At 40.4% G+C, this 16,405-nt stretch overlaps 2 protein-coding genes across 3 annotated transcripts in view; one reads left to right on the top strand and one right to left on the bottom strand.

Annotated features, from left to right (window-relative positions):
- Positions 1 to 1,666, bottom strand: part of nubpl (nucleotide binding protein-like) — a 29,567-nt gene extending 27,901 nt beyond the window's left edge. The window contains exons 1-2 of one of the 2 annotated variants that reach the window (XM_048599881.1): positions 1,561 to 1,666; positions 351 to 492 (exon numbers count right to left, since the gene is read on the bottom strand). In XM_048599881.1, coding sequence (XP_048455838.1) covers positions 351 to 450 — 100 coding nt within the window. In that variant the 5' untranslated portion in view covers positions 451 to 492; positions 1,561 to 1,666. Of the gene's footprint in view, positions 1 to 350; positions 493 to 1,460 lie in introns of both variants that reach the window. The other variant, XM_048599880.1, reaches the window with a different exon arrangement.
- Positions 1,667 to 1,744: 78 nt separating this feature from the next.
- The window catches only part of LOC109936973 (trihelix transcription factor GT-3a-like), a 24,585-nt gene continuing 9,924 nt past the window's right edge, over positions 1,745 to 16,405 (top strand). Inside the window, exon 1 of the mRNA XM_020535589.2 lies at positions 1,745 to 2,440. Within this exon, the coding sequence (XP_020391178.1) occupies positions 1,912 to 2,440 (529 nt within the window). The 5' untranslated portion in view covers positions 1,745 to 1,911. The remainder of the gene's footprint in view (positions 2,441 to 16,405) is intronic.

Genomic DNA, 16,405 nt, shown 5'->3' with positions numbered 1-16,405 from the left:
AATCCCAACTAAGCCAGGCCACCACGTACAGAGGGACCCATTCTCTGCAAAGAAATGTGCTCAAACCCTGCATTTTAAAAAAATTTCCCAGGAAGTCGAGAGGCAACGGAACCCAGTTGCTTGCTGCATGGCAATTCCTGACCAACCAATCAATACTCTTCTCCTGTAGTATAGATTATTGTAATATTTTGAAATTTGGCATTGTTGCATTTGTCCTTCTGAGTGCAGGACGACAAGTTTTGTCAATGTCTCTTTTCACATACTTCCAAGATTATTGTTATATATAACATTTTAGAAATCTAATACACTAGTTTCTAATTGGAACACTACACATTCACCATATTTTGTACCTGCAGTAGTTGATTTTCCAACACCACCTTTTCCTGAGGCTACAACAATAACCTGTTTCACTCCTGGAATCATTTTTTGCTTTGGAAGTCCCCGAGCCATCAGGCATTTCTGTCTCTCCTCTATTGATTTAGCACTGGAAGACTGAAATAATTGACAATATGACAGTGCTTTTCATAATTTAATTTTAAAGTCAGTTTTAAAAATTCTTTGTGGGATGCAAGCGTGACTGGAAAGGCCAGAATTTATCCCTCATTCCAGAAAAGTTGGCAGCAATTCACCTTCTTGAACCACTCGAGGTCCTGTTATTTGGTACAACCATAATATTGTTAGGAAAGAAGTTCCAGGACTTGGACTGAGAAATGAAGCTAACATAGTTCCAAATCAGGATGACGCGTGAGCAGGAGAACAACTTGTACCCATGCATATGCTGTCCTTGTTCTTCTACTCAGTGGAGATCACAAAGCTGGAAGATGCTCTTGAAGGAATCTTTACAGATTAGCACTGGATATTTTGTAGATGTCATACACTGCTGTGCATTCACTGGTGAAGAGAGTTAATGTTTAAGGTAAATTGTGTTCCCATCAAGTTGCTTTGTCCTGTGTGGCGTTCAGATTCTTAAGTGAAGTTGGATTTGTGCTCATCCAGGAAAGTACAAAGTATTTAATCACATTCCTGTCTTGTATTTCTGGCCCAAGACCCTACATCACACCCCTTTCCCCAACACAACCTTGAACATTAACTCATCAGTGCTGCAGTGATTGCTTCAGTCTCGCTGGTTCAAAGTCCTAGAACACCCTCCGTATCAGCACTACCAGGCATCTACCTACTGCACACTGGGTGCAGTGGTACAAGAAGACAGGTCACCCATTCGCTTCTCAACTTGGGACAGGCAGGCCTAGCCAACGACATTCACATCCCACGAACGAGTACAAACGTGTGTTTTAAAGCGGAGGCAAGCATGGTCACGGTGATAAGCGCTGCCTGTTTGAACGCGAGGTACGATTTATTACAGCTCGTCGTCACGGATGTGAAGGCCGGCACGATACCGCAACAAGGGACGCGGGTCAGTCGGCCAAGGGAATGAAGGGAAACCATGAGGTGATACTCACCCAGGCCCTCAGTGCGGCCGTTATCCGGGCCGGACCCTGCATAACGAGACGCGCTACCGGCCGCCAGGCTCGGTGCAGCAGCGCCATCCGGAGCTCCTACCTGCTTAACACCCAAATCGACGAAATCGGTACAAATTTTCTTTAAACTTCCCGCACAGTGACCCGGCTGAGGAGGATCAGCCCCTTCCTCCCAGCAACAGCCCCTGTCCAAAACGTCATCGCGGCCGGAAACCGTCATCACGTCGGTATCTACCCATGGTTCTCAGAGGGGGCAAATTTGAAGGGGCCTTTCATGTGGAGCCGATTGTTTGTGTGTCGGGCGGCTCGCTTCTCAAGCTCCTCCAGTGTTTCGCTGCAGCCGGCTGTGGCGTTGGCGCCCTGGAGGTGCTGGTGAAAGGAGCTGGGTGATTTGTAATTCGTTTTTGAGGCTGTCCGGGAGCTCTCTTTGCTAATGATGTCAGAGATGAGGTCTGAACGCGGTGCCCTGTGGTCTGATGCTGAGACCCTGGCGCTGATCGCCGTCTGGAGCGAGGAGAATGTGCAGACGGCGCTGGACGAGCAGCTCAGGAACAGCCACGTTTTCAAGTTCATCTCTTCGCAGCTGCTGGACCAGGGTTATATCCGCACTCCGGAGCAGTGCCGCATCCGCATCAAGGGGCTGAAGAGGAAATACACGCTGGCCAAGGACAGCATTAAGAGGGGCTGTAGCGCCAGCGGGAGGAAGATCTGCCGCTTCTACGAGCAGCTTGATGTGGTGCTCGGTTCCCGGATCGCCAACGAGCGGCCCGTCTTTATAGATGCGATCGCGACAACGGGAGAGTCTCTGGATATCAAAGAGGAGCAAAACAGTCCTCGTTCCGATATCAGTCAAAGGGTTGAATGCCGGAATGGCCATTGTTCTTCCGAGGAACCCGATCACTCGTTAGGAGAGACTAGCAACCGTCCATTTGAACCACAACCTTCCACCAGTGCTTTCTGTAGTAAGTTTTCTTTTTCCTTTTCAGTTGCACTTAACGTTGGTTCAAAACGTACAAAATTGTCTTTCATAAAACACCTGAAAAGTCTTGGAATGCCCGGATCATCCAACTGTCAGATAACTAATAGATCGTCAGGTCCCAGGCTGCAATTCTGCACAATCAGTATGTGACAAGGAAATTCAACCCGACTAAATGTAAGCAGTGGTGTGACTATACACAAGTTGTGCGAAACTGCTTTCGGTTTGTTGTAACATTATCCATTATCTCTGCATCTTCAAACTTTTATTGCTCTCGGGCATAACCAATATAGTAACGCACAGTCGCCTCGAAGAGTAAAAATCTAGTATCGCGTTAGTCCAGTAGCCGTGGTACGTCGCCCTGATGTCTTCAGGGGTTCAGTGATCTAATCTGCAAATCTATTAATTAGTAACGCGTTGTCAGTTTGCTGTAACGAGTGGATGGATTATCGCTTCGGACATCAAAACACATCTTCCACTTCTTTCCCTTTTATCTCCTAAGATTCATTAGGAAAATTAACTCTGCAATTTTCAGTATTTTGTAGCATTTATTTCAGGTACCTTAATACTTCAGTTATGCAGAATCTACAATTTAGAGGAGCAAAAGTTCATTGAAGGCTAGTGTTCTTGGAAATTTATTTAGTCCTGTTGCTGTTAACTTTTAAAAGATAATGTTTGGAAGAAGACTAGGGCTTTCATAACAAATCAAAGAGTGTATGGGCTCTCAGTGTATTATCCATTTTAACATCATCTTTCAATTAGGAATACTCAGGGCTGAAGTTTCTTTGTCCTTCAGCTTTTTGCACCAGGAAAGCATAAATGATCTGGCAAAAGTCAAGAGGCAAGTTTCACAAGTCTTCATGACTTGACACTACGGTTTACTTATCCTGGACCTGATATTCAGTCTACACCCTGACAATACAGTAGTTTTGTCTGCACATGACACAATGTTTATTGTTGCACTGCACATAGTGTAATTGCTACAAGTGAAGACAAGTATACACACGTTTTAAAGACAATAAACTTTGCAGTAAACATGTGCAACTAATGCAGAATATAAAACAACAGAATGAGCAGAATACTAAATGCCATAGACAAAACAAGCTGCTGAAAGTCATGATTAAACTGATTTGTGGTTAGCCCACACTAGTTGTTACCAAGAGATACTCTATACAGTTGAACACTTGAGGCAGTGTGGAGAAGTGCCATCGGATTTATCGCTTAGGTCAGGCATCTAAGGTTTGTAAGGTGTTGATTGAAACTTGGTCTTTTCAACCTATTCGGTAGGCAGCTGAAAGTCAATCAGATAATATGTATGCCATGGCTCACTTGGTAGCATTCTCCCTTCTGAGACACAATATTCTCCACTGAAATCCCACTCCATGATTTGGAGACAAAATCGGTGCTGACACCCTTGTGCAGTAATGACAGAGCACTACAGTATTAAAAGTACAGTCTTTCAGATGAGACTTTAAACTGAGATTCTGTGTGGGTGTGCACGATATTGAAACAGAATTGATGTATTTTCCACCCATGTCCTCTTAAATATTATCCTTCAATCAACATCACCAAAAATAGATTATCTGGCCACTATAACATTCAAACTTCTGGGAGTTTGCAGACTGCAAATTGGCTGCCTCTTTTCCTACTTTGCAGCAGTGTCTACACTTCAAGAGTGCTTCATTGGATGTAACACACTTTGAGGTATGTGGAAATTATGAAAAGTGCTAAATAAATGAAGGTGTTTATTTTTTCCATTCATTCTTTGTTCTCCAGTTAAATAAAGTATTTATGGAAAAGGGGTAAGTATGGAATATTATTCTGAATAAACTGAGAGTAACTCAGAAATTTAAACTAAACAGTAACTTTAAAAGAGATGTCACAAATTTCTTATTGAGTACCAACATAGAGGAGCATTATGTCAAAGTTACCAAAAGCTTTAATTCAGCAACTTATTAAGAAATCTCACAGACAATCAAATACTGAAAGGATTACTTAAAGTTTATCGCATGTAGCAACCAAACTAAGACCCCTTCACATAAACAAGTTATGCCTCACAACTCAATTTAGCTAATACTCGATTAATGGTGGAATTTAGCTACGATTCCAACCAACAGCATCTGACTCTGGATGTTCAGTGTTTGGTCTTTATACAGTATAATTCTTTAAAGCTCTGCTATTGAAGAATCCTGAAGATAAATTCTTAGAGTTTTCTGTTTTGTGAAGTTTCTAATATGACATTATTGATGATCCTTTGAATTCATTCATGCATAACATTGATTACATTTCTGGAGTCATCGACCTTATAGAAGATTCAAAAATCATTAGGGGCATAGATAGGTGAATAGCCAAGGTCTTTTTCCCCAGGGTAGAGGAGCCCAAAACTAGAGGCCTTAGGTTTAAGGTGAGAGGGGAAAGAGTTTAAAAGGATCTGAAGGGTAACGTTTTCATGCATAGGGTGCATGTATGGATAGAGCTGCCAGAGGAAGAGGTGGACGTACAATTACGACATTTAAAATGCGTCTGGATGAGTATATGAATCGGAAATGTTTAGAGAGATATGGGCCAAATGTTGGCAAATGGGACAATGTCAGATTGGGATGTCTGGTTGGCACGAATGAATTGGTCTGAAGGATGTGTTTCTATGCTGTATGTCTTTACGGCTGTACTTGGGGAGAATATTCCTGGGAGTACATCTGGGGAAGTTATTTGGGTGGAACTGAGAAATAAGAAAATGGTGGTAACCTTATTGGGATTTAATACATCCCCCGCTATAGTCAGTGGAAAATGAGAAGCAAATTTGTAAGGAGATCTCAGTTATCTGTAAGAATAATAGGGTGGAAATGGTAGAGGATTTTAACTTTCCAAATATAGACCGAGACTGTTATGGTATTAAGGGCTTGGATGGAGAGGAATTTGTGAAATGTATACAGAAAATAGGTGTGTACATACTAGAGAAGGAGCAAAACCTGACTTACACTTGGGAAATAAGGCAGGGCAGGTGACTGAGGATTCGGTGGCAGAGCACTTTGGTGCCAGTGATCATAATTCTATTAGTTTTAAAACAGTGATGGAAAAGGATAGACCAAAGCTAAAAGTTAAAGTTCTAAATTGGAAGATGGCCAATTTTGATGGGATGAGGCAAGGACTTTCAAAAGTTGATTCGGGGTGGCTATTCGCAGGTGAAGTTACAGCTGGAAAATGGGAAGCCTTCAAAAATGAGGTAGCGAGAGTCCGGAGACAGTATGTACCTGTTAGGTTGAAGGGCAAGGCTGGTAGGTATAGGGAATGCTGGATGACTAGAGAAATTAAGGTTTTGGTCAAGAAAAAGAAAGAAGCATATGTCAGGTATAGACAGCAGGGATCAAGTAAATTCACAGAAGAGTATAAATGCAGTGGGAGTATACTTAAGAGGGAAATCAGAAGGGCAAAAAGAGGACATGAGATAGCTTTGGCAAATAGGGTTAAGGAGAATCCAGAACGATTCTAGAAATGCATTAAGGACAAAAGAGTAACGAGGGAGAGAATAAGGACCCTTTAAGATCAGCAAGGCATGGAACCACAGGAGCTGGGGGAGATACTAAATGAGTATTTTGCATTAGTGTGTACGGTGAAGAAGGATATGGAAACTAGAGAGCTTGGGGAAATAAACAGTGACATCTTGGAAAATGTCCATATTACAGGGGTGGAAGTGCTGAAGTTCTTAAAACACTTAAAGGTGGATAAATCCCTGGACCTGATCAGGTGCACCCTAGAACTTTGTGGGAAGCTAGGGAAGTGATTGCTGGACCTCTTGCTAAGATATTTGTATCATCGATAGCCACAGATGAGGTGCCAGAAGACTGGAGGTTGGCTAACGTGATGCTACTATTTAAGAAAGGTGGTAAGGAAAAGCTGGGGAACTATAGACCAGTGAGTCTGACATCAGTGGTGGACAAGTTGTTGGAGGGGATCATGAGAGAGAGGATTTATATGTATTTGCAAAGACCAGGACAATTAGGGATTGATTAGGGATCATCAACATGATTTTGTGATTGGGAACTTGTGTCTCACTACGACGATTGAGTTTTTTGAAGAAGTAACAAAGAGGATTGATGAAGGCAGAGCAGTGGAAGTGATCGATGTGAATTTTAGTAAGGCATTGGGTAAGGTATGGTAGATTGGTTAACAGGGTTAAATCATATGGAATACAGGGAGAACTAGCCATTTGGATACAGAACTGGCTTGAAGACAGGAGATAGAGGTTGGTGATGGAGCCACAAGGATTGCTGCTGGGTCCACTGCTTTTTGTCATTTATATAAAAGATTTGGATGTGAACCTAGGAAGTATGGCTGGTAAGTTTGCAGATGACACCAAAGTGGGTGTCGTAGTGGACAGTGAAGAAGATTACCGCAGAATACAATGGGACTTTGATCAAATGAGCCGATAGGCCGAGGAGTGGCAGATGGAGTTTAATTTTGATAAATGTGAGGTGCTGCATTTTGGAAAGGCAAATCAAGGCAGGACTTAGACACTTGATGGTAAGATCCTGGGGAATGTTGCTGAACAAAGAGACCTTAGAGTACAGGTTCATGGTTCCTTGAAAGTGGAGTCGCAGATAGACAGGATAGTGAAGACAGCATTTGGTATGCTTGCCTTTATTGGTCAGTGCATTGAGTATAGGAGTTGGGAGGTCATGTTGCTGCTGTACAGGACATTGGTTAGGCCACTTTTGGAGTGTTCAGTGTTCAGTTCTGGTCTCCATGCTTTAGGAAGGATGTTGTGAAACTTGAAAGGGTTCGGAAAAGATTTACAACTATGCTGCCAGAGTTGGAAGGTTGGACCAATAGGTAGACACTGAATAGTCTGGGGCTATTTTCCCTGGAGGTTCGAGGCTGAGGGCTGACCTTATACAAGTTTATAAAATCATGAGGAGCCTGGATAGGATGAATAGCCAAGGTCTTTTCCCCAGGGTGGGGGAGACCAAAACTAGAGGGTAGGGGTTTAAAGTGATAGAGGAAAGCATGTAAAAGGGACCTAAGAGGCAATGTTTTCACACAGGGTGGTGCATGTATGGAATCAGCTGCCAGAGGAAGTGGTGGAGGCAGTGACAATTACAACATTTAAAAGGCATCTGGTATATGAATAGGAAGGGTTTAGAGGGATATGGGTCAAATGCTGGATAATGAGACTAGATTAATTTCGGATATCTGGTCAGCGTGGACGAGTTGGACTGAAGGGTCTGGGGTCCGTTGAGATGGATTGCTTCACTTCCGGTTTTCCTTCGTACTGGAATGTATATGGGGTCGAGTTCATTGCGTTTATTAATATCATGCTTTGTGGAGTGCCATGCTTCCAGGAATTCTCATGCTTGTCACTGCCTAGCCTGTCCCACAATCTTGGTGTTGTCCCAGTCGAAGTCGTGGTTCTCCTTGTCCATGTGGATTGAGATGAGTGAGCATTGGTCGTGTCTTTTTGTAGCCAGTTGGTGTTCATGTACTCTTGTTGTTAGTTTCCTTCCTGTTTGTCCGATGTAGTGTTTCTTGCAGTCTCTACAGGGGATTTTGTAGATGACATTGGTCCTGTCCATGGCGGGGAGTGGGTCTTTAGTTCGGGTGAGCAGTTGTTGTAGGGTTGACATGGGCTTGTGTGCCACTCTGATGCCCAGCGGTCGTAGGAGTCTTGTGGTGAGTTCCGACGTGTTCCTGATTTAGGGTAGTGTGATGAGTGTGCTGGGGCGTGTAGAATCTTTCTGATGCTGTTCTTGTAGGCATCTTCTGACCCAGTTCTTTGGATATCCATTATCCTTGAAGACCTGAAAGAGGTATTCTTCTTCCTCTTGGCGTAGTTCCATGTTGCTGCAGTGTGTTGTTGCCCTTTTAAATAGTGTTCGCACGCAGCTTCGTTTGTGTGTGCTGGGATGGTTACTATTGAAGTTCAGTACCTGGTCTGTGTGTGTGGCTTTTCGGTGTAGTTTTGTTTGCAGTTCCCCATTTGTCTTGTGCTCTACCACGACGTCCAGGAATGGGAGCTGTTTGTTTTTCTCCTCTCTGGTGAATCTTATTCCGCCGAGGGTGTTGTTTATAAGTTTGTGTGTCTCTTTTAATTTGGTCCGTTTAATGATGACAAAGGTGTCGTCTACATAGCGTATCCACTGTTTAGGTTGAATTTGCGGATCCGCAAATCCGGACAGGCTAGGCAGAGACAAGCACGAGAATTCCTGGAAGCATGGCACTCCATGAAGCATGCTATTAATAAACACATTGAACTCGACCCCATATACATTCCACTACGAAGGAAAACCGGAAGTGAGGCAGTCCATCTCAATGGACCACGAAGTTTAAAAACCAGGCGGGAAAACACACCGACGCTTCATCGGAGGCTGCACTGAGGACGTTACCAAGCATGGTAATGAAACATCTGCAAAACAACAAACCAGCTCGGCGAGCCAACCAACCTCAACACCTACAACCCGAGCTACAGATCTACTCCAAAACCTTAGAAACCCTTGTAATCATTATTGCAACCTCCTACTGTTTCTTCAAAGACTAATTTTTGGAGAATGCTGAATGGATAGATTAAGTTGGCTGGAATTGCCCTCTGTGTGTAAATATCTAACTAGAGGATTCTCGTGTTGTCATACTGGTGACAACACAACAAGTTTTGAGGTCCAAGTTCTAAATAACAAGTATATCCATTATCTCTGTGGTAATAATTTAAAAAGCTAATGTAAAACATCCTGTTTAAAAGCTATGTTACATTGTTTGAGTAAGGAATAAAATTCTATTAGTGCTGCACTAGCTGGAATAGTTCAGCCCAAGTTGCTTCAAACATATAGTTTCTGTACAATTACTCTTATTGTTTGACAGGTACCATTCAATCAGTGGTTATAAAGCCATAGACATGCTGTCTGTTGAAGTGATCCAGACCAAGAATTTATACTTGAGGCTGTACTTGGTCTGTATTGGCAGGTATAAGCCACTAATAATGAATTTAACGATGAAGTAACTAATGTGGTAAGTCCTTGTCTACAAACAAAATTTCTTTGCAAATGCCTTTTTAAAAACATTTTAATGCCATAACCATAAGTACTGGAGCAACTGTATTGAGATAACATTTTTCTAGGAAAGTGCATCAAGTTGGAATAAGTATGCTTCATAACTTTGTTATTGAATCCTGTTTGGATTGATGTTACATTGAGGGTAGTATTTTAAAGTTAATGTCAAATCCTGTCCAATCCCTCCTTCACAAATAACTACTAGTACTTGATGGAAAAAAAAAGATTGGCTCACAGGACTGTTGAGAAGAAACTTACAAGTGTGGTTTTCTTTTTAATTGTACAAACAAACACTTTTTAAAAGATTAAATGATGAAAAAATGACACTTTGTAAATATAGTGTAAACCATACAAAGAACCTTTTGTGTCTGTACTGTATTTACTAACATATAATGAATGTGGACTCCATCGTATGAAGTTTCAACCAAGAGGGTTTTTTTGAAAAGAAACTTTAAACTCTTTAACTGGCACAAGTAAATGGCCGGAAGTACAAGGGCGGCACGGTGGCACAGGGTTAGCACTGCTGCCTCAGCGCCAGGGACCTGGATTCAATTCCACCCTCGGGCGATTGTCTGTGTGGAGTTTGCACATTCTCCCTGTGTCTGCTTGGGTTTCCCCTCCGGGTGCTCTGGTTTCCTCCCACAGTCCAAAGATGTGCAGGCTAGGTGGATTGGCCATGCTAAATTGCCCGTAGTGTTCAGGGATGTGTAGCTTTGGTGGGTTATAGGGAGGATCGGTCTGGGTGGAATGCTCCGAGGTTCCGTGTGGACTTGTTGGACCGGAGGGCCTGTTTCCACACTGTAGGGATTCTATGATTCTATAATTTGCAATAATTACAAACTTGGCTTCTTCTCGTTGTCAGAATAACTGAGACATTTCTACCATAATGGTTCAAAATAAAACTAATCTTTGAAACATTCTTTTTTTTTAAGTGGTGAAATGTAACTAAAGAACCCCTGAATTAGGTACTGGTCTGATGGCTTTGGCTAATAGTGGCAGACACAAAATCAGCATTGAACCTATTAGAATTCTTGAAGGCATACTTTTTTCCCATGGTACTTGTTTTGCTATCTATCATGAATGGTCTGACAACACAAAAGATGTGTGTTGACAGAAAGCCTGTCCATATGTGCTAGATCAAACTATCATGCTGACTAACTTCAAATAATCCTTAATAAAAAAAAAAATCAGTACATATGTTTAATGAATAATACAACTGAAGTCAATCATTTTGCTACAGACTATACCGGATATTCATGTTCATAAGTAGAAATAATCAGTAGTGCCCTGTGTACCACAGCTAATTATGTCTAATATGTTAAATTATTCATCTTTGTCACAGTAACATTTTTGGTTGCATCTTGATTACTGAAAGCTGCTGTTTATTTACCCCTCCCAAAGCACAACCCACAGCGTGACCAATTATGTCATTTTATTTTGATTAGCCTAGGTGAGGTGAGAATCATTTCTAATCAGCTTAAGGGGGTGCATGATAAACCTCTAATCAGCTTTTCAAGGCAGTGAACATAAACTGGTGTCAACTCCCACTAGTTTGTGACTGGTTCCTTGAGCTATTAATTATCCCTGGGCCTATCCTCCATGATTGATATTTTTTAACATCAACATCTCAATTGTCACTTAATTGGTACAAGTTCCTCATTTAATTAAAATGCTTATCACTGACGATTCATTCTTTCTTGGGGTTTATTTGTCAATTTATATAAGCCCCTCATTTGTTCCAATGCTCAGCCTTTTGCTTTTATATCGGTGATTTTTTTTGTCTTTGTGGGTGTTGGTGTCTGCAATGATTTTCTTATTAATTTTAAGACAAAAGATGTGATGGAAAAGGTTGCTTATAACTTCAAAACCATGTAACTGATGACGTCAAAATTATAGTAGTAATATAAGCAAATTGTTGTACAGAGTGTGTGAAAAGGGTAAAGTAGTGAGATACCCTTATTCAGTCAGTACATAGAAATTTAAACACATTGTTACAAAGTTATTCTGATACAAAGATTAAGTTCCGTCAAATCTAATTGTTTTTATTTGTAGCGTTTTAGAAGAGAAGCAAAGCCAATGCAGGGCACAGCTGCTTCTTTCCCCAGTGACTTCCTCTTTGCCTTCTCTGTTGTCCAATAAAGATTTAATAGTGTTGGAGGATATTAATTCGCCTGATTTGATCTTCAAGGTTGTACCTTCTTGTAACCTGGCTCTGTGAAGGGCAAATGAGATAAACAGAGCTTCTGGCATTTTTTTTTCCTGTAATTTTGAAATGCATTTCTGTAGTACTTCAGTTCTGTTCACAATCCTGTGATGCAATTCTTTGTCAACTGAGACTAAGCAGAGTCCATTATGTTAAACTATTCAAATCTCTGTTGGTTACAGTTAAGCTGCATAATATACGACTGGATTAATCAATGAATATGCTTTGTGTATTTTTAACAAAAGGAAATTAATCAAGAAGCACTCATTTCCCTAATAATCTTACACTGGATAGACATGCTGCAATGACCATAGTTGTCTTTATCTTCAGTTATTCTGTTATACTGCAGAACAGCGTTGTAGATTTGGGTATCCATCAAAGGGTGGCTAGGGATCAAACATGAAGATTTTTAAAAGCACAACACAACACAACATGACTGAAAAATGGTTAAATATTAGAAAGTAGTCAAAGCAGTAACAGCATACGAGCTTGGTGATTTTTTAAAAAGTGATTCTGTTGAAGGGAATGAATACCTAATTGCGAAGATATGTATCTTAACGTATTCTAAACAGAGTGATGAAGGCCAAAGCAACTATAAGCGTTGCTAAATCTTGATTGACTGAATTCTGTTTCTCTGCAAATGCTGCTTGTCTCATGGAATATTTCCAGCATTTTTGCCTACATCGTGAAGTTTGATGGGAGTCTTACTTTTCCTCCTATTAGTCAATTTATCTATAAACATACTCTTTTAAAAAAAAAATTACTGGATACATATCAGTAAAACTTGGTACACAGAATATGGCTCAAAGAAGAACTGTTCAGCTTTAGGACAGATGTAATCTGAGTCCTGGAATGCTTTAATGGATCAATTAATATTTAGAAATGGGGCTAATATTTTTGTAATATCATAATTCTTTTTAGAATGTTGTGGATTGTCCCAGTAGCTGTGATGTAATTTTTCAAATCTGTCAGAATATGAGCAGAGCTTTTAGAACAGGTTGTTGGATGTGGATTGGTCTGAACACTCTTAAATGTAAAGATTTATTTCTTCAGCTTTGTAGTTAGGCAGGAAAAACCTTCCAATATGTGCTTTGTAATTGTAATAAAATTGAGGTAACAGCATGTTGGAGGTATGCACTCTACTGAATGCCCCCTTTATTTGTCTATTCTTGTTTCTTGTTAGTCAGAATTTCTATATATGAAATCTGTACATAAATTTCTGCTATGGATTTACTGCCCAAAGTACAACAGAATTTACTGGCTATGTGAGTAATTTTTACCTCATGACTCAATTGATTTACTATTATGTGTTTCTTATGGGTTAGTAATTGGTTCTTATTAAACTCAGCATTTTTACAAATTATTTTAGTTCAAGAGAATTTGAATCTGTGAGGGTGCTTTGGAGATGTGCCAGGCCAATTTCTGTGTTGGATAAGCGATTCAGTGTGCTTAATTTGTTTGGGCTTGAAATTGTTAGTTGAGTAGTAAAAATTTCATACTCCTGGTCCCTGGTCACATGATATATTCCCATTGTTAATTATAAACCTCAATCAGCTTACCTTTATGCTTGCCTAAAGTTAGGTTGTGGCTCTTTTGCTTGCTTTTAATCCTCAATTTCACTCACCATGTGAAGAGACCAAAACTGAATGCAGTTTATGGAAACGAATCCCAGAATTGTGCACCACTGAAGGGGGTGCCATTTAGTCTGTTGTATCTGTATTTGCTCTCTGTGGAGCAGTTTACCTCCTGTCACTCATGCCTGCTGCTTGTAGCCCTGCACATTTCATTTTTCTATTCAGATAACATCCAATTTTGTTTTGAATGCTTTGATTGAAACTGCCTACACCACACTGAGCACATTTCACATCGCAGCCCCTCACTGCGTGAACAATCTTTTTCTCCACATCAGCATTGCATTTTTTTTGGCACCCCTTAAGGCTGTGCCCTCTTCTTTTTTGTCTTTCCACCAGCATTTTCCCTCTTTTCTCTGTCCATCGTTTTGAATACCTCAATCAATCTCCTCTTCAAGGAAAACAGTCTCAATTTTCCATTCTGTCTTTATAACTCAGAAATTTCACATCACGGGGTGATTTTCATTAATCTTTCTGCATTCTCTCTAATAATGTAACACTCAGAAGTGGACTCAATACTTAGTTCAGGCCGATCTAATCTCCTGTACATATTCAATACAACTTTCTTGCTTTTATGCTCTATGCCACAATTAATAAAACCAAGGATGCTGTACGTTTATTAACTATAATCTCAGGCCATCCGGCCACCTTCCATTATTTATCTACACATATACCCAGGTTCCTCTGTTCCCTACAAAATTAATCACTTCACATTTCCAATAACTTTATCTTTCATCTGCCACTTGTCCACTAATTACGCCAATCTGTTGACATCCTTTTGAAATTCAACAGTATCCCCATTATGATTCTCAATGGTTCAAGTTTAATAACATCTTCAGATTTTGAAATTCTGCCCTGTTAGACCAAGATCCAGTCATTTAATATATACCGGGAAGAGCAAGGGACCTAGCACTGACCTCTGAAGAACTTCACTACAATCCTCCTCCAGTCTGAGAAGTATCCATTAGAGTATCCAATATTCTATTTCTTGTCATGCAGCTACTTTTGTATCCATATTGCCATTGTCCCTTTTATACCAGGAGATGATACATTTATCCACAAGTCCATTGTGTGATCTTTTATCAAATGCTTTGCAAAGGCTAAGGTATTCCACTGCAACAGTATTAACATCATTACACCTCTGTTGCCTTGAAAGAAACCTCCCAGTAAGTTAGACATGATTTGCCTTTAACAAATCCATGGTTGTTTTCCCTACTTAACTCACATTTACCCTGGAGTACTTTTAATTTTATACACTATGACCCTTCCTGCCATGCTCTGATTATCATTTCTTTTAATGCTACCTGCCCTCATCTTGTCTTTTCTGTTTATCACATCTTCCCTCATTTGATTTCTTGCCATCTCTATTTAGTTTGAAAACTCTCTCTCCCATTCTAGTTATATGAATCATCAGAACACTGTTCCCTCCGTGGTTCAGGTGAAGACCATTTAAATTGTTGAGCTGCCACTTTCCCCACAGTGGTGCCAGTGCCCTTTGAAACAAAACACACTAATCCATACTGATTTTTGAGCTACACATTTAACTTTCTAATCTTTATTATCTCTCCCTAGTTTGCTCACAGCACAGGTAATAATCCAAAGATCCTCCTCTGCTCATGCTCCCTAAGCAGAACCTCTCTTGGCCATTATTTTAATTCTTTGCCTTGGTCTAATGCTGACTTCTCTTGTTCTCTATCCTGCAGTGTTCCAATTCAACTCAAGGAACAGTATCTCATCTTTCGATTAGGCGTTCTACAGCATTCCAGACTCAACAAGAGTTTTAAGTTTCAGACAGTAATTTCTGACCCAATTTTATTTCCTTTTCCTTTTACTAGGTTTTTTTCCCTCCCCAAAATGATATAATAGTTAGAGCATAGTACACTTTGCCTGTTTTTCCCTGCTTGTCTCACACTCCTCCCCTTTCTCCACAATCCTGCAACTGTTTTCTCCTCGGGGCTTATCTAACTTCTTTTTGAAATTATGATTGTATCTGCCTCTGCTGAATTTGTGCATTTCAAATCTTGACCACTAGCTGAGTAAAAAAAAAAACCTCATGTTACTGTTGGTTCATTTGCAAACAGCTTAATTTGGGGTCCTCTGGTTCTCAGATCTTCTGGCAATGGGAAGAAGTTCTTTCTATGTATTCTTTCAACACCTGGCATTATTTTGAACACCTCAATTAAAGCTCTTTTTATCTATCTTCTGTGAAATGAGAACAGCTGTAGCTTCTACTTTTAGGTATTGAGTTCTCCCTTTTATTTTTATTCTGTTCCTTTTCTATCTTTAGACCACCATTGATCATGTAGAGATATCATTAGAGTGTGTTGCCTTTCTGCCTTTACAGTTGCTGAGTGTGGGAATGTAAGTACAAATATTTAAGCAAAATTGCATTCATGTCACCTTTTCAGATGAAGGCGATGTTGCTTCTGCTTTTGTTATAAATTCATGCAAATAAGGATAGCCAGGACCAACAAAAATGCATTGAGAATCATTTAATCTTGAAGACAACATGCAGGTGAATCACTCATTTACAATCATGCTAAATTCTGAAATCTTACAGTTCAACTGATTAATTATTCATTGAACTGTATGGTAAGTTGTATATTAAAACAATTGCTATCATTTCAAGCGCCACAGAAAATGAAGAAGTCTCAGGAATCAGAAAATCATTTGTTTGGATTCATTTTTGTGATGAACTGACAGAGAAGAAATTTTGAAAAACTATTCTGTCTTTATTTCCCTCTCCAGTGACATAGGTAGGACAAAACAAAATCCTTGTCTATATAGGATGTTCTACATGTATCATGCAATTGAAAGTATTTGTTTCCTGCTGTATAGTGGAGCTGCTGTTGGATGTGTCCAATGTGTGAAAATGCATAATATTTGTGAGAACTCCATACGTTTGTCATAAAAATACTGACCAAAAAATAGAAGACAACAAGGTGCAGAGCTGGATGAACACAGCAGGCCAAGCAGCATCAGAGGAGCAGAAAGGCTGACGTTTCGGGCTTAGACCCTTCATCAGAACATCAGCCTTTCTGCTCCTCTGATGCTGCTTGGCCTGCTGTGTACATCCAGCT

The sequence above is a fragment of the Rhincodon typus genome, chromosome 8, assembly GCF_021869965.1.
Source record: "Rhincodon typus isolate 14 chromosome 8, sRhiTyp1.1, whole genome shotgun sequence".
Lineage (NCBI taxonomy): Eukaryota > Metazoa > Chordata > Chondrichthyes > Orectolobiformes > Rhincodontidae > Rhincodon > Rhincodon typus.
Note: the sequence above shows the minus strand (reverse complement) of the source record. Positions and strands in the feature narration are given on the sequence as shown.